The following is a 22,887-nucleotide window of genomic DNA, read 5'->3' as shown; positions in this document are numbered from 1 at the left end:
TGCGGTGTCATGTGTTGTTATAATGAAGCCTAATCACTTGAATGAGCTGCAAACATACATCGCATTACCGTTCACTGCAATTCAGATGCATCAGAGGTGTGTTCCTTTAATGCGTCGGGGTGACGAAATTGAAAATTGAATTGCACTACAATACACTTATAAATGCAAGTTTTATTATCGTAACGCATGCCCAACAAGTGCGAAGAAGCTTAAAACAAGCCCCTGTTATTCATTCCTCCTATAGCTGCATGCACTGTATTGTTACTCATCCTCAAAGGATTCGTGCACTTTCAGAAAATGCACACTTATTCTGTTTGCCCCCCCCCCCCCCCCTTTTAATGATTTTTATTTTCACATGCAAATAGTTATACAATAGAACATTCAGAAGATGACATACTGCACTTCAAAATACAGGAAAAATATACTTTTAAACAGAAAAAAAACACATACAATGCACAACACAGTATGTGCACCAAAACTGACCTTCCTAAATGGTTGCGCTATGAACACTGCTACCCCATGTAGAGTAACCATATCATCAGATTCACATATAGCATTTAGTGTGACTATTTATATAAAAAAAAAACATCCACCCAACCCCAAAACACATACCAGGATAAGATGAACAAAACAAACAGCCCTACCGGAGTGAACCCCAACCCCCATCTGGATACATCTCATAGTCTCAATATGCTTTCCAATAGATAACATTATGAAACATCTGATCCTATAACACTAACACCTTAGTGTCCACCTCTACTATTTCTATAGGTTATCGGGTCACTGTTGCAGAAGAATCCACCCACCAGTACCATATTTTTCTAATTTTTTTGGGGCACCCTCTAGCCTCATATGTCATCTCATAGAGTGGGATATCAGAATTAATCTTTTTTTTTTCCAGGCTGCCAGTTCAAGAGTATCAGTCCGTATCCAGTTTAACGCTATTCATTTTCTTACATAAAAGAACAGGAGCCTCAAAAAAAGCTTAGTATCGTTATCCATCGTTTCACCTTCAAGCACCCCTAAAAGGCAAACCAGAGGATTACATATGTTTGGTAAAGCAAACATGTCAGCTATAAATTCCGTAACATTTAAACACAGAGCTCTAACTTTAGGACACTCCCAAACCATATGCAGAAAAGATCCTCTGCTAATTTGACATTTATGGCACATGTCTGTATCTCGCTTACCCATTCTAAAGACGCTGCGGTGTATAATATTTATTTTATTTATTTCAGGTACTTATATAGCGCCGTCAATTTACGCAGCGCTTTACATATATATATTATACATTCACATCAGTCCCTATACCCTCAAGGAGCTTACAATCTAAGGTCCCTAACTCACATTCATACCTATACTAGGGCCAATTTAGACAGGATCCAATTAACCTACCAGCATGTCTTTGGAGTGTGGGAGGAAACCGGAGTACCCGGAGGAAACCCACGCAGACACAGGGAGAACATGCAAACTCCAGGCAGGTAGTGTCATGGTCGGGATATACATTTGATGTAAGTAACGTATCTGTATCATTTTGTCCCCGGAAGAAAGAACTGTGCCTACATAGGTCATGTGCACATCTACCCATAATGCCTCAGAAACTACACTCAACCATTAGTCACGTGCCTTATAACACTGCCTACTATCTACAAAAGCCACTGCCGAATAATTGTCAGATACCAGCTTAGTACTGTATACTCCGGCTGCAGTAAAAGAACTTCTAACTTGGTGTTAGCAGAAAACACATTACCAGGACCATACTAAGCCAGCGCAGCATGTTTAAGTTACGCATACTGAAAATGCTAAGAACTAGGTAAACCCCATTTCACCTGCAGTTGAGAAAAGGGTTTAAACTTGCCGGTCTCATATGGATGATGAGCATATTTCATTCCATACTGTGCACAGCGCGACCCCTCATTCAATTTATAAAAAAGTAGAAAAGTCTCCTAGATTAGGATTATACCAAAGTGGGGCATTTGGAGATCGAGATAAAAGCAGTCACACACCTGCTTCAAACATATTGCAAGAATCCGTTTAGAGACACCGTTTTCCTCTTTAAGCTTACCTCTTTAAGATGTCCTAACAGATCCCAGAGATTCATACTTACTTCAAACTAATGGCAACAGTCTTTGGGAACTGGTTATATCAAGCCCCGCTAGTCCTTGGGTCTCCTGGGTCCTCGTGTCACCTGGCCATGCCTGAGCAATAAAGCCCCAACGACTTTCATGGAGCCCACCTACCTCCATCTCCTGGCCACAAGACAAGCTTCATAAACCTTTCTGGGAGACAGAAGATACGAAGTGTGGGATGTAAACAAACAATCTCCAGAGGCCACCGCCTCTGGAATTAGCTAAGTATGCAATTCTGGAGAGTGGGGTGGGGGTTGTTAGGTCAGCTTAAAGAGGCAAACCACAACTGTGCACCTATTCTGTTATGTTTGCAGGCCAAGCTTCTCACTTTTAGACTGTAGCTCAGCTCCCTCCTGCCAGCAGTGAGTTAGCAGCCACCACCACTTCCAATCTCTAATGTAAACAAAGAAGGTAGAAAGAAAAGTGTTGAGACCTGACTTTGACAACTTGACTGATTCTATTGTGACATTTGATGATGAATTGTTCCACAGTGGCCATAATTACAGAACTCAGTGAGAGCTTAGGTATAAGGCCTCATGCACACAGGACATTTTGCAAACTCCCTTTCCTCCTGGCAGTAGCGTTTTGGCAGAAACAAAGCCTGACGCTTGTAAAAGTGTCTAAATCTTTTACAAGCTTTTAGGCATGTTTACAGGCTTGGGTGTTTAATAATTTCATTGCCCAGAATAATCATTTATTCTGGCCACTGAAAAGAATTAACACTCAAGTGCAAAATGCGCCTAGCATTTAGACACATTTAGCAGCGTCAAGCATTTTAATTTTATTTTTATTTTTTCATTCTGCTGCTCCAGGAAGCAATGGCAGTGGGGTTGTTTTTTTTTTTTTGCCTCTAAACGCTGCTAAAAGCCTATATATGCATGGATGCATAGGCTAACATGCAGGGGAGTTTATAGGCATTGGAAAAAAAATGTCTGACACCCCTAGAAACAGCTGCAAAAATGCCAAATGTGACTGTATCAGAAAGCTAACTGTAATCTCTCTTTACCAGGATAGTGTGGAGACTGTACTCTCACATGATGCTGCAGATACCCCAATCACCAGAGTAGTTACATACAGTGCATGTTATGCCTTGTACACACGGTCGGATTTTCCGACGGAAAATGTGTGATAGGACCTTGTTGTCGGAAATTCCGACCGTGTGTGGGCTCCATCACACATTTTCCATCAGAATATCCGACACACAAAGTTTGAGAGCAGGCTATAAAATTTTCCGACAACAAAATCCGTTGTCGGAAATTCCGATCGTGTGTACACAAATCTGACGCACAAAGTGCCACGCATGCTCAGAATAAATTAAGAGACGAAAGCTATTGGCTACTGCCCTGTTTATAGTCCCGACGTACGTGTTTTACGTCACCGCGTTCAGAACGATCAGATTTTCCGACAACTTTGTGTGACCGTGTGTATGCAAGACAAGTTTAAGCCAACATCCGTCGGAAAAAATCCATGGATTTTGTTGTCGGAATGTCCAATCAATGTCCGACCGTGTGTACGGGGCAGAACTCTGGAAACACTTTCTTGTAGCCTCCGACATGTTTGTAAACTTTAGCAACATGAGTTCTGCAACAAGAATTTATCGGGTGTCGATACTTTTAAAGTGCCGGTTCCAACTTCCGCGACCTGTAATGCGACTTGAGAGTTCAAAGTCGCATGACAAGTTGCACCCCATTAACGGCAATGGAACCGCTCTAATTGGTGCGACTCAAGTCGCAGCGATGTAGAAAAAGGTTTCTGCACAACTTTTGAGTGACTTCAATGCGACTTGCATTGACTTTAGTTAATGAAGTTGCAAGCCGCAATGAAGTCACATGGGATGTCGGCTGTCAAAGTCACGTGTCTTTGAAGCCGCGTAGATGTGAACTGGCACTGAGCCTGCAAGCAACTGAAGAGGGTGATAAAGTACCAGATCTAGAAAAAAAGAAGTAAGTGTTTGAGGAGAAGGCAACTGACTGCCTTCACAGGGTCCAGATTATGCTTTGAAAACCTATTTTCAATTCAATGGCTGTGTCTGCAATGTTTAGAAGGGCTCCTTTTCGAGACACTGATTATGTTTTGGCTTGCATAGCATGCATCTCTGCCAAATGAAGCAGATGTATTTATGGAAAACGCGGGGCAATCTTTTTCTGTAGTAATGCCAGCACCCCAACTCTATTCCACTTGTTACAGAAGCACTAACATAGCACTTGACTGATTATGTTGTCAGTACTGTAGCCCCCATCTGAGGAAGGTTTCAGCATCTGTGTTGTGAGGTACTCAGCATCCAACTGACTCAGGTCCAGTAATCCAATTGAGTGTCTCTCAGGAACAAAGTTACAGACAAACCAGATCATCATTGATATATTTTTTATGTTGCACCTGTCCCATGGCCTATTACTCTTTAAACAGAACACTGCTGTCTTCGCAATGTCGTTTTTAGTTCATGCAACACAAGATAATTTTGTTTCAACAATCTTATCTAGCACATTATGGAATGTACATTTCGCATTCTGTGGTTTGCCATTTACTATGTCTCGGAGAAATTCTTTAGTAATGCGAGTTCAAATAGCTTCAGGAAAGGTCCATCAAACACATCATCTTTCCTAGACTCTGGACTCTCAGAGGTACCACAGAGGAACAACTCATTGACAGCTAGGAATTTTATCACTTCTCCTATGATTTTCACATAGTACTCATTTTTTTCAATCTGATTTGGACCAAGCGCAGCCCTCCCCTGGATCCAGCCTTTGGGGCACAGATTTCACAGTAGAGGTCCTCCTTAAAAAGTAACACTAAAATGCTCCATTTGTTACTACCAAACTTATTTTGGTATATTATCCTTGTATGGGTTTTGGAGCTGGACAAAGTGGATTGATCTCTATTTTATCACTGACCAGCTGCCTCATCACTGCAACCCACATCCCACAGAAGACAGAGAACTAAATACATTTTGAGTTATTCCTTGGTCAACAAATTAAAACAAACAAATCGTATACAGAACACAGCTGCTGGGAGATTGCCATTTCAGTCTATTGTTGGAAGGAAAAAAAAATCTCATGTCAAGATGTGGTCAACCTGCCTGGGAGATCTTCAATATAATGTTTAACATTAGTGTTTGTTCAGAGAGAGGAGGCATGGAAGTAAACCATGTGCTCATAATCAACAGCAGGCAAAGGTTTACATCTAGTAAACAAGTCTTTTGTAAATTAATAAAAGTACACATAGTTACAGCACACATGAAAAAGCAAAACCGGAAGACTGAAGGACATGAAATGAAAAGGTATATGAAAAAAAGCCTATTTAAAGAGCTTCGTAGCTCAATTTAAACTTTCCATACAAAAAAGAAGTTAAAAATTCCCCAAAGATATTGTCCAAGTTTTCAATCAGACATAGACAGGGGAATTAAAGTGGTTGTAAACCCACAAAAAAAAAAGAAAAAAAACCTGCAAGACAAAGGCATAATCAGCTAGTATGCATAGCATACTAGCTGATTATGAAATACTTACCTTAGATCGAAGCCCCTGCAGCGGTCCCGGCGAGCTGCTGTGGCCGGCGACATGTCTCCCGGAGTTATTTCCAGGTATTGTGGGCTCCGGCGCTGTGATTGGTCAGAGCCGCGGCAACGTCACTCCCACGCATGCGCGCGGGAGCCGCTGGTGACGGCACAGCAGCTGAAGAAACGTTTCTTCAGTACGCATGTGCCGATGACGTTGGCACATGCTGATACAGTGAATGTCTCCTAAACGGTGCAAGTTTAGGAGATATTTATGGTACCTACAGGCAAGCCTCATTACAGGCTTACCTGTAGGTAAAAGCGGTGTGTAAGGGTTTACAACCACTTTAACAAAGCTTCCCTCTCCATTACAATGGCACAGATTTCAGGTCTGTCCTAGCAGAGAGCATAAATGCCTCTGCATGGACCGAGCTTGCATACAGGTAGGGAAAGCTCCACTCCCTGCCTATATTCCCGGCTGGTAAACCCGGCAAACACGGGTTTAACAGTCTTCCTGCTCCCTCTTGCTCTGGGCGGAGCTGGGGTATAGACGTGATCAGAGGGAGCAGGAGCAAGAAGATTTATCTCTCCTGTCTATGGTGTGTCTGGCGCAGACATGGAATAGAAAAACAAACAAAACAAAGCAGACTGCACCTAAATTACAAAGGGGCATGGCTCCTTCTTTGATAGTTAGGAGCAGGATTTGCTCGGTTTCCTCAGTTTAAGAAGAGTAGCACAGGCTTTATGCCTACACCAGTCCTTATTAGTTCCCCACAAAATCAGTGGTTGTAAAGTCAGAAGGTTTTTTTTACCTTAATGCATTCCCTCCACAGCCCACCATTAAACTCACCTGAACCCCATCTCCATCCAGCAATGTTACATAGTAGGTGAAGTTGAAAAAAGACACAAGTCCATCAAGTCCAACCTATGTGTGTGATTATATGTCAATATTACATTGTATATCCCTGTATGTTGCGGTCGTTCAGGTGCTTATCTAATAGTTTATTGAAACCATCAATGCTCCCCGCTGAGACCACCACCTGTGGAAGGATATTTCACATCCTTGCCGCTCTTACAGTAAAGAACCCTCTACGTAGTTTAAGGTTAAACTTCTTTTCCTCTAATTTTAATGAGTGGCCACGAGTCTTGTTAAACTCCCTTCTGCGAAAAAGTTTTATCCCTATTGTGGGGTCACCAGTATGGTATTTGTATATTGAAATCATATCCCCTCTCAAGCGTCTCTTCTCCACAGAGAATAAGTTCTGTGCTCGCAACCTTTCCTCATAACTAATATCCTTCAGTCCCTTTATTAGCTTTATTGCCCTTCTTTGTACTCGCTCCATTTCCAGTACATCCTTCCTGAGGACTGGTGCCCAGAACTCGACAGCATGCTCTAGGTGCGGCCAGACCAGAGTCTTGCACAAGAGCCGAGGCTCTCCCACTTTTCATTGGCTTAGAGCAGGGGTGTCAAACTCAATTTCTTTGTGGGCTGCATCAGCATTATGGTTGCCCTCATAGGGCCGGTTGTATCAAACTTGTATAAAACTAGGTATCTAAGAGCACCCCATCCCCCTTACATTAGATGTCAAGAGCAATCCCCCACCCTCCCGTTCATCACAGTGCACTCTCCATTACCTTGTGCTGCTGCCATTAAGAAGCTGGGGACCAAGCTTGGAAGCAGACAGTGCATGGTCTGGAGTAGGACTGGAGGAGGTCTGAAGTCAGCTGCCGGAGTCTGCTGAATGCTGAGACCAGGGGAGGCAGAGACAAAGGGGGTGCTGAGGCAGCATAGAGGCGCTGAGAGGGGGGCAGAGACAAGCCTCTCCATGGCTGCACGGAGAAACGCAGGATTTGGAAGAGGAGTTCTGTCCTCCTCTCTGCTACCGACTGCTGAGACAAGGTGGAGCAGAAACAAGGATGTTGCCGCAGCTGCAGGAGCGGTGTCAGGGCCACATGAAATGGCCTGGAGAGCCGGATTTGGCCCGCGGGCCTTGTGTTTGACACATATGGCTTAGAGAGAGAAGCGGGAACCACTGAATGGCATGTATAAACATTATAACATGTTGGAAGCACAAAAATCATTAGTCCTAGAACAAATCTGCCTGATGACAAAACGTTATGTCCCATTTAAGGGGACACCATAGACGCTCAAAAAAATTTGAAGGTAAGGGAATCAATGAATACTAATAGAATATTTCAAACTGGAAGAAATGCTGACACCTTAATGGAAATTAAGTCAAGTAAAAATGACTTGGCAGAAAAACAAACTGATTGTTAAAGGAGATCTAAAGTCGAAATGATAAACTTTATTGTTATAATATAAGCACTGTAGCAGCTATCAAAATGTCATATAAAAACATTTTCTTACTTCCAAAAATGCCTCTTCATGATGGACTTTGCTGCCTATCATTCCCTGTCTTTTTATCCTGCTTCCTGTATATCATCTTTACAATACTTGCAGTTGTTCTTCATTTAATAGAGGATCACTATTTAAATCTCCCGTACTTGCACTGGAATACGCTCATTGATGCCGGCTATCAAAATTCCTGTGTGCTGTACAGCCAATAGCCACAGCTTTCAAAATCTTAGCAGGTCAGGAGGAGTTTTTGCATTGATTCACAAACTATGTTTTATGACTTACTGTAATATCTTTCTTTTGGAGTACATTATAGCACATAGGGTTAGTATTTAGGTACATTGGAATGTTCAAAGGCCATCTAAATGAGGGGTGGGCAACAGAGCATGCAAAGGCTAACAGGTCCAACAAAAAAACAGGTGGCTCAACAAAGCCTACAGAACTACCTAAAGAACTAAGGCATGCTGGAATTGTGAAGGGTTATCCTGGGCTGTCTTTACAACCTTGTTTTGCCATAACCCAATGTACCTCAATACTCCTACTGTGTCCTGCTGAAATGTATGATTGGGAAATAAGGGATATCCGGAAGGTGGGTTTTTGCTGCTATCATCAAAGTGTACAGACATAAACTTGCATTTTAAGTGATAAGCGGCTTGAAATGGGTTACATGCTGACCATATTGAAAGAGGGTTAGAAATTTGTGTCACCAAATTTCAAAAGTGTGTCTCGCAGAATTATTCTATTCTTCTTACTACTGCCAGAGCATCCTATTTCAGGTAACTAGGCCAGAACAAATCTTTGATGACAGTGAATTCCTATTTCAGACTATAGATACACTTTAGTAATACACCATATTTTTTATACCACCCTGCATTACCCATGGATCATAAAAACCATAAAAGATTGGTAAAGCTCGCACTTAATGGGAGCAAAGGTTACATCTCTACTTCATGCAAAATAAAACAATGGCCATTGGCTAAGATGGCAAAGTGTTCCTCAGATTCCTGGGATTCCGATAGCAGCATTTACTAGGTTGCCAAGTTTATAGTACAACTTCAGCCAAAATGTGTTTGTTTTGAACAGAGTAGGAAAACACGACACTCAGCAGCTACTCCAGGTTCCAAGGGAGCTGAAAGAAACAATGAGCTCCTGGGCTTCGGCTCGTGCTACACAGAGCTCCATAGGAGTCCTTGTAGCAGATCATTGTAAATACATTGCAGAAGAATTGTATTTGAAGTGATGGGACATCATGACACTTCCTCCAAGTACAGGCTTAAGCTAGAGCTGTTGCAGCTGTGTCCTGTGACTACCTGCAGCAATAGATCCCTGCTGTAGTGATCCACTGCTGGCTGATTGCAGCCAGCAATAGATCACTATTAGAAGTGATCTGTTGCTGCACAGCTACATGGGGGGATTTGAATTAGCTCTCCACTGACACGATCCTGACCCACCAAGAAGAAAAAAACATGCAAAAAAGCCTACATATGTTTTAATTTCAACTATTAAAAAAATTCTCTTGAGATTCATCCCCAGGTTCCAACAATCCAAACAGAATTGCGTGTGTCGCAATTTAGTGTCGAAAGGGGAACAAAGCTCTCTTAAAGCAATTCATTTTCACCTTTACCATTTTGCTACTTTACCTAAAAATCACACTTATGTGATATAATTTTAATCTACAGATTTTGATGGATACATTTTGAAATGAATATCTGGGGGTGCTCAATTATGTAAATGTTGCATTTTAAGAAATTAACAGGAAAATACTTTTTTTTTTTAATCTTCACAAAATATATCTATACAGATCTCAAATTAAAGCCCTATCCTTGCCCCCCCCACCCCCCAAAAAAAAAGATTAATAGTACATTTGGCTACAAATGCTAAAATGTAAAAACGTGCGGAATCAAGACATTTCAGGAAAGAAAAAAAGAGCTCTGGGAATCAGGAGGATTAAGGGAGAAAAGGGCCTGGGGGACTCAAGTGGGTAACACGGTATTAAACCCAAAACTAAAAATGTTATATATTTCAGCTTACCAATCATTAAATGTAATGGCTGCTTTCTTTTTTAGGCCTTTTCCATTCTGTTTTCCCCTTGTTATCTGGCCAGTAATACCCCTCCTGTATTAAACAGACACCACTCTGGATGAAGGAGCACAGGTGGCAGATTTGGACAGCAGCATTGTCAGTCTGGGGGGTTAGATGTACTAGCAGATTTAAATACAGTAATAGATTAAAGCTGAATTCCAGCTCACACTTTATAATCAGTTACAGCAAACATTTCTTTTCCTTCTGGGTTACATAAATAAAAGCTAATCATTTTAAGCACCCCTGCCAGTGTTAAATGGTTTGTCTCATCTGTGTAACTGCAAGGGAGCTTGTTCTGTGGAAAAAACAGACTTACTGGCTGTATCACCAGGAGAAAATAGAAACTAATGCAGCCATCACAGCTATGAATTGGTTGGCTGCAATATAATATAGATTTGCTTTTGGGTTTAATGCTGCTTTAAGTAAAATCTATCCAAGTCACTCACACTTCTGTTGCATTATAAGGCGGTTTATGGATTTAAGTTGTGTGCTCTATCATGATGGTAGCTGCTACAAATATGTAATGTTCCTTGTGGCAATTGGATTTTGTATGTGGTGAATAAGGACTACAGTTGATTTTTTGGACTGTATGTATTCAAATAAAGACTGTTTTCTGGATAAAAAAAAAAAAATTGATCTATTTTTCTTTTAGTACTGATTATTATGGGTGGAATTGAGAATTTTCGAACCACTGTAGTCCCCGATAGACAGAAAAAGCCTGAGTGCCATTCAACTTGCTAGCAAACATGCAAAAACTAAGCAATTTTTGAGGAGAGCAGCCCTTTAAACTAGCATTGCACTGTGGATATTATATATTTTATAGCTTACCTCTGAAAGTATTCTCATCTTCTTAGCCACTTCTATCTTGTATAGTCGAAACCATTCCCAAGGGATTGAAATGAACAAACTTATCACAAGAAGCAGGACGAAGTAATGCAGCCACCTATCCAGGAGGGGGCGCTGGGGTATACACACGTCTTCTAAAGGTGCTGCTGATAACTTTCTAACCATAGCTTTGGAAGTGACAGGAGTTCTTTTGCAAATTTGAAGAATGAGGAAAACAAGGAAGCAAATAAAAGAAGAAGCAAGCATTGCTTTGGAGTACATAGTCCATTGCTTAAAAGGCGACTCTAGGGACCACAGAGGTGGGAGATGAGGTTCATCTTCTGGAAGGCCCACCACTCTGCTCAGAATCCAGCTGTAGATAAACTCCATGCTGTGACAAGCGCTGAATTCACCATCAATCTGCAAGGCAACAGAGACAGTTCTCAATTTTGTTGACATTTTACTAAAAATAGCAGTTACAAAAATACTTAAAGAGAAGGTCCAGCCACCCCACGAAAAATTAAAAGTCAGCAGGTACAAATACTGCAGCTGCTGATTTTTAATATATGGACACTTACCAGGGAGCCCGCAATGTCGGCACCCCAGCTGATCTGTCGGGTGCAGCCGCCGCCATTCCTGTTAAGGGTAGCCGGCAGTGAAGCCTTTCGGCTTCACAGCCAGTCCCCTACTGCACATGCGTGAAGCGCGCAGCGCTTTCTAGTTGGTCCGGTGGCAGAGGCAGGAGGAGGGGGCCGAAGGCTGAGGCCCCGTCTCACGGAATTGGGGATCGGTACCTGTCAAAATCAGGTACCTGTTCCCCCCCCTCCCCCTGAAAGGTGCAAACTGTTGCACGGGGGGGGGGAGACGCATAAGCGGAAGTTCCACTTTTAAATGGATTCATACGAAATGGACTGCCTGCATGGGGATACATGTAGACCTGTGGATCGTATGGGCAAACATAGGCCTTGCATGGGTGTATGCTTAAGTAAGCCTGTGTGAACCAGGCCTTATAAGCAGAGTAAGGTAAAGCCTCGTACACACAATCGGATTGTTGGCCAACAGAGCATCAGACTTTTGTCCAAAGGGCTTGTGCCAGGAACTGGTCTTGAATGCTAATGGCACACAATTGTCGGCCAACAAATACGAACGTAGTGACGTACTACTTGCAATTTCAGCTCTTGGGCGCCACCCTTTGGGCACCTTCTGCTAATGTCATGTTTGGTGAGCATTGATTCCGAGCATGCGTGTTTGTACTTTGGACTTTTGTGTGACAGACTTGTGTACACACAATACTAAAATTTTACAACAGACCGTTGTCCGTCGAAAATTTACTAGCCTGCCATCCAACATTTGTTGCCAGAAAGTTGGACAACAATTGTCTGAAGAAGCGTACCAACGGTCGGATTTTAGGCAAACAGTCTGTCATCACACAATTCCCTGCTGAAAATCCGATCGTGTGTACAAGGCTTTAGAAAGGAAAAAAAAAAAAAAAAAAACTTGCCTTATACCTGGCTTCTGCATAGGAAAGACATCACTAGCCTTCCAGTTGGGAACATTTCAAATCTCACTAGATTCTCCAGCACAGTGCAAAAGTGTCTTCTTGTGAGATTTGGGATACGCAGGGTTTCCACCATCACATAGGTGCCTCTTATGGAAGCTGGGTGTAATGTTGGTATATTTTAGAAGTTTTCCTCACAGGTTTTATTTTTTTCTACAGAATTGAATAAACACACCTTGGGGTTGATTTATCACTTACACACTGGGCACTTAAGCCCCCTTCCTAACCAGACCAATTTTCAGCTTTCGTTGCTCTCACATTTTGAATGACAATTACTCAGTCATGCAACACTGTACCCATTTTTCACACAAATAGAGCTTTCTTTTGGTGGTATTTAATCACCGCTGTTTTTTTATTTTTTGCGCTAAGAAAAAGACTGAAAATTCTGTTAAAAAAAATAATTTTTCTTAGTTTGTTATCAAATTTTGCAAACTAGTCATTTTTCTTCATAAATTTTGGCCAAAATGTATACTGCTACATAGCTTTGGTAAAAATAACCCACATCGGTGTATATTATTTGGTCTTTGTGAAAGTTATAGAGTCCACAAGCTATGATGCCAGTCTCTGAAAATTGATCACACCTGAAGTACTGACGACCTATCATTTCTTGAGACCCTAACATGCCAAGAAAGTAAAAATACCCCCCAACTGACCCCTTTTTGGAAAGCAGACATTCCAATGTATTTAGTAAGACGCATGGTGAGTTTTTTGAAGTTGTCATTTTTTCACACAATTTTTTGCAAAATCAAGATTTTATTTCCACAAAATTTTCATATTAGCAGGTTATTTCTCACACACAACATATGCATGCACAAATTACACCCCAAAACACATTCTACTACTCCTCCTGAGTATGGCGATACCACATGTGTGAGACTTTTACACAGTCTGGCCACATACAGAGGCCCAACATGCTGGGAGCACCGTAAGGTGTTCTAGGAGCATAAATTACAGATCTAATTTCCTGACTACCTCTTGCACTTTTGAATGCCCTGGAGCACCAGGACATTGGAAAATGACCCCATTGGAAAGAAAACACCCCAATGTATAATCTACGAGGCATAATGAGTCTTTTGAACATGTCATTTTTTTCCTACAAGTTTTTGGAAAATGTGAAAAGAAAATGAAAACGCATATATTTTTTATTTTTTTATTTTTTTACACAAAGTTGTCCATTTATACAATATTTCTAACACACAGCATGTACATAGCAAAAATTACACCCCAAAATAGATTCTCCTACTCCTCCTGAGTATGGCGATACCACATGTGGGAGACTTTTCTACAGCCTGGCCACATACAGAGGCCCAACATGCAGGGAGCACCATCAGGTGTTCTAGGGGCATAAATTTGTATGGCTGAGTATGGCTGGGTATGGCCGAGTATGGATGGGATGGCTGAGTACGGCTGGGGGTGGATGGGATGGCTGAACATGGATTGATGGATGAGTATTGCTGAGTATGGATGGCTAAGCATGGATGGATGGATAAGTATTGCTGAGTATGGATGGCTGAGCATGGATGGATGGATAAGTATTGCCGAGTATGGATGGCTGAGCATGAATGGATGAGTATTGCTGAGGATGGATGAGGCTGCAATGGGCACAGATCAGCTGCACCCGATCTCTCCCCTCTCTGCTCACACTGTACCGAGGGGAGAGAGGAACCAAACCTGACGCCGGTTTGTTTACAAGTGATCGCTCCTTCATTTAACGGAGCAATCACGTGGTAAACAGCCACAGTCAGCGGCCATTTACCCTGATGTGCCGGGTCCTCTGGACCCAGCAGTCACGGATACTCCCGTGTGTGCGCCCCAGGGGAGGTTTGATTCTGGGAGGACATCATAGTACGCCCTCCCAGAGTTATTGAGTCGCGCTGTAGCCGTCATTCGGTTGTTAAGTGGTTAAGACTGGAGAGGCCAAAATCTTGTGCAGCTGTGCATGGTAGCCAATCTACTTCTAACTTTAGCTTGTTAAATCAACCACTTGCCTACTGCGCAACTTTCACCCCCTTCCTGCCCAGGCCAATTTTCAGCTTTCAGCGCTGTCACACTTTTGCCGCGTACACATGATCAGGCATTCCGACAACGAAATCCTGGGATTTATCTCCGACGGATGTTGGCTCAAACTTGTCTTGCATACACACGGTCGCACAAATGTTGTCGGAAATTCTGATCGTCAAGAACGCGCTGACATACAACACGTATGACGGCACTATAAAGAGGAAGTTTAATAGCCAGTGCGCCACCCTTTGGGCTCCTTCTGCTAATCTCGTGTTTATCTCGTGTTAGTAGAAGTTTGGTGAGAGACAATTCGCGCTTTTCAGCCTCATGCTTTTCAGATCGTTACTGCTCTTCAGTTTGTGCTTGTGGGTTCGTATCTGGTTTTCAGTGCGTGTATTCAGTTCGCATCTGGTTTTTAGTGCGTATTTTTATATTACGTATTTGATTTTCAGTGCGTTCTTGTCCGCTCATTTTTGATTTTCAGTGCGTTCTGTTAGTGCGTTCTGACCATCCGACTGTTTTGAAGCCATGTTGCGGGTACGTACTCATTGTAGAGTTCATGCTGTGCAGGGGCTTGGTGTTGGGGTTCTTACTTTGACCCAAGCCCAGTCCATGAACAGGGCGGGGAGGAGTTCATGGACGAAGAATTGGTTACTCCAGCGTGACCAATTCTCTCAAATGCCTTTGTTGTGGTAGATCCGTGAGAATAATCCTGATGATTTCAGGAATTCTCTGGATGACGGACCCAGTGTTTCACCATCTGTTGGCTTTGCTGTCCCCTTATATTACGAAGAAGGACACCTGCATGCGGCAAGCCATCACTCGACAGGCATCTCCCCCCAGGCTCTGGAGATCATTATTCCAGAGACCTGTTCTGCCATCATTCACGTCCTGCAGAAGGACTATATTAAGGTAAGATTTCTCCTTTAACATCACATTATATGTATTTAATGTTTGCTAATGTATTGTATTTCTTTCATCATTCCCTAATTACCACGATTGTAAAATGCTGTGAATGTCCTCTTTATCCTGATGCATGCTGGAAGTTTTTAAAGTTCCTTTTTTGATCTTCATGCATATTTGCCTTCACTAACCTCCCCAGCATGCTATCCTGGTCCCATACACACCTAGCCTAGTCACTTAATGTATTCTGGCAGCTCCATAGTAGTGCTTTACCCTAAACACCCCCTAAAACGTGTACAAATGATATTTGTGTCCTTAAATTCAGGAAGAGTGCCAGAGGCTTTTTTTTGGGGTACCAAACTAATTTGGAACCCTCCCTCCTCCCAACCGCTAAGTGAACCGATACCAATCCTCTATCTGCTGACTTTGCCAAACCCATACACACTATACCTACCTCTTTTGTGGTCAGATTTTTGGATGAAGTCACCAAAGTATGCAGTGAAAGGGCCTGCCTGAATACTTTCAAATGGTACTGTTTAAAGTTTTGTTCTCCTATTATCTTGATAGGTAATTGCAGAATGTAAAAATGTGCTTCAATTTGTACAGTGTGTATTCATATTTTTAGATTATGACACATACCTGTCCAGTGGGCTGCCAATAGTGTAAAGTGAGGAGGAGCTGGCCAAAGTAACACATATTATGAATGCATTCAGCTCTCAATGAAGTAGAGAGGGTTACCTGTCCAAACCATCTCCCCCCCACCTTAAAATTTTTACAATGGTCCATCAGAGGGGATGAGGAATCTGATAACCCAGGAAGATGTGGAGGAGCCCAGCTTGAGTCAGGTATAGCATTGTTAACCACTTACCAACCGGCCCATAGCCGAATGACGGCTGCAGGGCGGTTGGATAACTCTGGGAGGACGTACTATGACGTCCTCCCAGAATTCCCCTCTCGCGCGCCCGCTGGGGCGCGCACCCGAACACATCCGTGACCGCCGGGTCCTGAGGATCCCGAGCATCACGGATCCCGGTAAATGGCCGCTGATCGCGGCCGTTTACCATGTGATCGCGCCGTCAAATGACGGCGCGATCACATGTAAACAGACCGGCATCATCTGATGACGCCGGTTCCTCTCCTCCCCTCCTGTGTACCGATCGGTACACTGTGAGCGGAGAGGGAGATGGATGGATGGCTGCAGCGCTGTGGGCTGGATGTGTAGTGCCCACAGCGCTGCACAGAGACATCCAGCCATCCATCCATCCATGCTCAGCCATCCCTAACGCTCTGCAATGCTGTGCACTACTCTGCAATGCCCCACATTACTCTGCAATACCCCCACATTATTCTGCAATGCTGTGCACTACTCTGCAATGCCCCGCATTACTCTGCAATGCTGTGCACTACTCTGCAATGCCCCACATTACTCTGCAATACCCCCACATTACTCTGCAATGCTGTGCACTACTCTGCAATGCCCCGCAGTACTCTGCAATGCCCCGCAGTACTCTGCAATGCCCCGCAGTACTCTGCAATGCCCCGCAGTACTCTGCAATGCCCCGCAGTACTCTGCAATGCCCCGCAGTACTCTGCCATACCCCGCAGTACTCTGCCATACCCCGCAGTACTCTGCCATACCCCGCAGTACTCTGCCATACCCCGCAGTACTCTGCAATACCCCGCAGTACTCTGCAATACCCCGCAGTACTCTGCAATACTTGGTGATACCCAGTCATACTCAGCGATACTCTGCAATACCCCGCCATACTCTGCAATACCCCGCTATACTCTGCAATACCCCGCCATACTCTGCAATACCCCGCCATACTCTGCAATACCCCGCCATACTCTGCAATACCCCGCCATACCCTGCCATGCTGAGCCATACTCGGCTGTACTCGGCCTCTCTATGTGGCCAGGCTGTGGAAGTCTCACACATGTGGTATCGCCGTACTCAGGAGGAGTAGGAGAATCTATTTTGGGGTGTAATTTTTGGTATGTACATGTTATGTGGTAGAAATATTGTATAAATGGATAACTTTGTGTTAAAAAAAAAAAAAATGCGTTTTAACCACTTCCCGCCCACCGGCCGTCATACAACGTCCTTGACTTTGTGCGGTGATATCTGAATGATGCCTGCAGCTACAGGCATCATTCAGATATCAGCTTTTTCAGCCGGCGATTCCCTACACCATAAGAACGATCATAGCGGCTGTTCCACTGCTTGATCATTCTTACGGGAGGCGAGAGGGGATGTCCTCCCCTCCCGCCGCCCTCCGGTGCTTCTACCGACTCACCGCTACGATCGAAGCCAGGATTGTTTTTTTTTTTTTTTTTTAATTTCAGGCTTCCCAGCCTAGAGGTGAGATGTGGGGTCATATTGACCCCATATCTCGCTGTAAAGAGGACCTGTCATGCCATATTCCTATTACAAGGGATGTTTACATTCCCTGTAATAGGAATAAAAGTGGTCAAAAAAATTTTTTGGGGGAAAAAAGCATCAAACTAAAATAAATAAAGTAAAATGAACAATAAAAAAAAAAAAAATAAATTTTAAAGCGCCCCTGTCCCTGTGTGCTCGCATGCAGAAGCGAACGCATACGTAAGTCCCGCCCACATATGAAAACGGTGTTCAAACCACACATGTGAGGTATTGCTGCGATCGGTAGAGCGAGAGCAATAATTTTGGCCCTAGACCTCCTCTGTAACTCAAAACATGTAACCAGTAAAAAATTTTAAAGCGTCGCCTATGGGGATTTTTGAGTAGCAAAGTTTGGCGCCATTCCACAAGCCCGTGCAGTTTTGAAAGGCGACATGTTGGGTATCTATTTACTTGGCGTAACTTCATCTTTCACATTATGCAAAAACATTGGGCTAACTTTATTGTTTTGGTTTTTGTAAAGCACAAAACTGTTTTTTTTCCCAAAAAAAGCGTTAAAAAAATTGCTGCGCAAATACCGTGCAAGATAAAAAGTTGCAACGACCGCCATTGTATTCTCTAGGGTCTTTGCTAAAAAAACATATATAATGTTTTGGGGTTCTATGTAATTTTCTAGCTAATAAATGATGATTTTTACATGTAGGAGAGAAATGTCAGAATTGGCCTGGGCACTCCAGAACGCCTGAAGGTGCTCCCCTGCATGTTGGGCCTCTGTATGTGGCCACGCTGTGTAAAAGTCTCACACATGTGGTATCGCCGTACTCGGGAGTAATAGCAAAATGTGTTTTGGGGTGTAATTTGTGGTATGCATATGCGGTGTGTGAGAAATAACCTGCTAATATGACAATTTTGTGAAAAAAAAAAAAGTAAGAAAAAAAAAAACTTGATTTTGCAAAGAATTGTGGGAAAAAATGACAACTTCAAAAAACTCATCATGCATCTTTCTAAACACCTTGGAATGTCTTCTTTCCAAAAAGGGGTAATTTGGGGGGTATTTGTACTTTTCTGGCATGTTAGGGTCTCAAGAAATTAGATAGACGTCAGTACTTCAGGTGTGATCAATTTTCAGATATTCGCACCATAGCTTTTGGACTCTATAACTTTCACAAAGACCAAATAATATCCACCGATTTGGGTTATTTTTACCAAAGATATGTAGCGGTATAAATTTTGGCCAAAATATATGAAGAAAAATTAATAATTTGCAAAATTTTATAACAGAAATGAAGAAAAATGTATTTTTTTTTACAGATTTTTCGGTCTTTTTTCTTTTATAGCGCAAAAAATAAAGAACCCAGCGGTGATTAAATACCACCAAAAGAAAGCTCTATTTGTGTGAAAAAAAGGACAAAAATTTCATATAGATACAGTGTTGCATGACTGAGTAATTGTCATTCAAAATGTTAGAGCACCAAAAGCTGAAAATTGGTCTGGTTAGGGAGGGGGTTTAAGTGCCCAGTTGTCAAGTGGTTAAATAGATTTCTCAAAATTGTGTGTGATTGATGAACAATAAACTAAAACTATGTCCCTTTTTTATACACAGGAAAGTCTCAGCCAGGAGGAAGCTGTGGAAAGTGGCAGGGGAAAGTGGCAGCCAGGAGGTGGCCGGGCCCAGTAGCCTGACCGCATTCCCAGGTCCCTCCCCTCCGCCTTCAACAAAAAAGGCCCAGGAAGGGGAGGAGCGTGGAAGAGTCAGCACTTGGGTTAATTCGGCAGACTTCTGTGGATCTCAGAACCCCCCAGTCTTCTCGAGGCCTATGCCTGCATGGCTGCCAACAAAATGCAGAACATGGAGGTGGGCCAACGCCTCTTTTGTGAGGAAGTGATATATATGGCCCTAAATAAGGAGTTGAGGGGCGAATTCACAAGCAAAACCCACCTGTGTGAGTTGGATCATCCTCCTCCTCCACCTCCACCTCCTGCCACAATTCCAACACCAGAGTCACAGCCTGGAAGCAAGCGTGTAAGGAAGATAAAAGAGTGATGGCCTGGGTTCGGTCTGGTCTGGCAAAATACGCAGGCAGTTGTAAAACCACAGCCTGGGGACATATAGGTCACCTGCTGCTGTTCCTGATCTCTTGGAGTCCTGGACCGGATTGTGCTCCCTATTAAATGGACTCCTCAGGCTGACAATTTTGCATGTCAAATAGTTGATGTGTGCCCTGGGTTACAAAGGCTACGCTAATTTCACCAGTTTATCCAGCGTTGCCTTCCTCTTTATTTTGTCATGACCCCTTAATAAATGTCTATTTATTTACAAAAATCATTGGCTATGTGTTTTAATTAAAAAAAGGACAGCTTGTGTGTAGGCAGGTACATTTCAAGAATACAATGTCAAATTAACAAGAAACACCAACACCAACCAACCTCCTTAAGGTTAAAAAATACAAGAAAATAATGGTGTTGTGGTAACTTGACACACAAAAACGACAAAAAATATTATGGAGATCACTAGAAAAAAAAAAAAAAAAGGAGATCTTGATAAAAAAATTAATTAAAAAAAAAGATCACTAGAAAAATTAAATCGAAACATTATTATGGAGATCTGACGAAAAAAATAAAAATTATTATTCAGGAGATCACGAGCAATAATAAAGAAATCAGTTTGCGAGAACTCTGTGTGAATATGAGCAGCAAAACAACTTCATTATTCTAGCATTATAAAGCAGAAAAGAATGCGCTGCATTAAATTTGCAGCGTGACGAATGTGCTATCTCCATTACGAACGCTAGTTTTACCAGATCGGGCGCTTCCGTCTCGTACTTGATTCAGAGCATGCATGGAATTTGGTGCGTCGGAATTGTCTACACGAATGTGCTATCTCCATTACGAACGCTAGTTTTACCAGATCGAGCACTTCTGTCTCATACTTGATTCAGAGCATGCGTGGAATTTCGTGCGTTGGAATTGTCTACATACGCTTGGAATTTCCGACAACGAATTTTGTTGTCAGAAAATTTGAGAACCAGCTCTCAAATTTTTGTTGGTCGGAAATTTCGACAAAAAATGTCCAGTGGAGCCTACACACGATTGGAATTTCCGACAACAGGCTCCAATCGAACATTTGTTGTCGGAAATTCAGATCGCGCGTACACGGCATTTGACTGACAATTGAGCGGTCACGCAACACTGTACCCATATGAAATGTGATATCCCCCAGAGGAAGGCACGTGATCCCTGTGCCGAATACGCGTCGGGGAGGGGTAGGACGGAGCTGTCAGCAAGGAAGGAGGTTAATATACACCACACTGCACGCCATACGAGCCGCTGCTATACGAAATACACCTGTATAGTTTGGTGCACTGTAGCACCCGCACACTGTGTACCCTCCTGGAGGAATTTCTCTTACTTTAAATAAATCCCTTACTATATTACACTATGGAGGTTTCTTTTTTTCTTTTATGAATGATACTTTGGCTTTACCTGTGAGGATTGGATATACATCATTGCCTCCTGTGTGAGCCCAGGAGTGGCCCCAATGCGTGTTTGACACTGTTCAATTACTGTGTCACACGAATAGAGGTGAGCGCAAGCACAAGTGGGGGACCACGGGAGAGCACATTCAGCTTGTTGTGTTTTGAACACTTATCAGGAGAAGCATGATGAACACTTTGTTAATGGACACTGTTTTCTAACACTTCTTTGCTCAAGTTTAGAGCTGCTGATCGGATTTTGTTTGGACACTTGATTGTCACAGGACTTTGCACTTGTCAATTAGATTTATATTCATGCATGATGCACTTTTAGCATTTTATAGAAGGATTGCACTTTTATGTGGATGCACTTTGTGAACTTTATATATAAGGATTGCACATTATATATTTACATATGTATATTTTTTTAGCGCACTAATTATGGTTTAATATTTCAGCACATATATTTTTTACTCAGTTTATATAGATTTATATACATTTTTTTCGGTTCATATATTTTTTTTTAGCGCGGGCACAATTATTATTTTTACCCATATGAAATGTGTATCTTTTTTTGAGACAGAGCTTTCTTTTAGTGATATTTAATCACCACTGGGTTTTTTTATTTTTTGCTAACAAAAAAAGACTGAAAATTTTGAAGAAAACAAAGAAAAAAAAAAACAAAAAACTTGCAAATAAGTAATTTTTCCCCACTGATGGGCACTGGTGAGGCTGTACTGACGGGCACTGTTGGGGTTCCACTGATAATCAGTGCTCTGATTATCAGCGTAAAAGTCCAATGTCACAATTGTTGGTAACCAGCAGGTGTGTTTACATGTGACACAGCTGATCATATGGTAAAGGGCCCCTGAGATTGGCCATTTATCCAGGTCACAAAGCACGTGGACGGCTTGGTCCTGGGAGGACATCCATGGATGCCCTCTCAGAACAACTGTGCTGTAGCCGTCTTTTGGCTATAGAGTGGTCGGGAAGTGGTTAAGCTTTGACAAAAAAAAACAAAAAACCTGGAATCGGATGGCTTTCTATGCAGAACTGCACCAGATTTTGCACTCTCCAGTTTTAGTAAATCAACCCCCTTATCCTTGATGTAAGGTCACAGTTTTAACAAATTTCTTCTTCATGTTTTTCTTAGAACTTGTCAGATGTACAAGTTTTTAAAAACTGCAATTTACACTTAACAGCTTATTATGTATTATCCTCATTATCAATTTAGCAGCTGCAGCCTGTCGCTGTCAGTTCGCCTTTCTCCGTGCAAGGCAAAATGACAGCAGATTTGGCAGGTGCATTTGAAAAAAAAAAAAAAACATGTAATCACTTGCTACCAGAGTGTTTACCAATTGTCATCCAAGACTGACAGCTATTAGTGACAGCAAGGTCTGGGAATTAGCCTGCACTGCTGCTGACTCCTTGTTTCAGGCACAATTTAGGAGATCAGATAATTTACTTTTCTGCAGCCCTCCCATCTACAGAACAAGAGATACAATTCATAAAAGGTTGCATTTAAAGATCTGAACAGCTCTGATGCTAGAAAACGATATACTAGACTTAGATTAGACAGGAGTTCTCCTTTAATTCAGTAAAGCCTTTGTGGGGATTGCAGATGGTTAGAAAATAGACTAGAGATGCCACCTACTGGATACATTTCTTAGAATTCAGAGACTACTCTGCA

General features: G+C 42.4%; 1 protein-coding gene across 2 annotated transcripts in view; it reads right to left on the bottom strand.

Annotated features, from left to right (window-relative positions):
• LOC141113742 (chloride channel CLIC-like protein 1) overlaps positions 1–22,887 on the bottom strand; it is a 327,043-nt gene that overhangs the window by 208,640 nt on the left and 95,516 nt on the right. For both annotated transcript variants that reach the window (XM_073607029.1, XM_073607028.1), the window contains exon 4: positions 10,886–11,302. In XM_073607029.1, the coding sequence (XP_073463130.1) occupies positions 10,886–11,272 (387 nt within the window). In that variant the 5' untranslated portion in view covers positions 11,273–11,302. The remainder of the gene's footprint in view (positions 1–10,885; positions 11,303–22,887) is intronic.

Source organism: Aquarana catesbeiana, linkage group LG12 (genome assembly GCF_042186555.1).
Source record: "Aquarana catesbeiana isolate 2022-GZ linkage group LG12, ASM4218655v1, whole genome shotgun sequence".
NCBI classification, from domain to species: Eukaryota; Metazoa; Chordata; class Amphibia; order Anura; family Ranidae; genus Aquarana; species Aquarana catesbeiana.
This window is presented reverse-complemented; position numbering and strand designations above follow the sequence as displayed.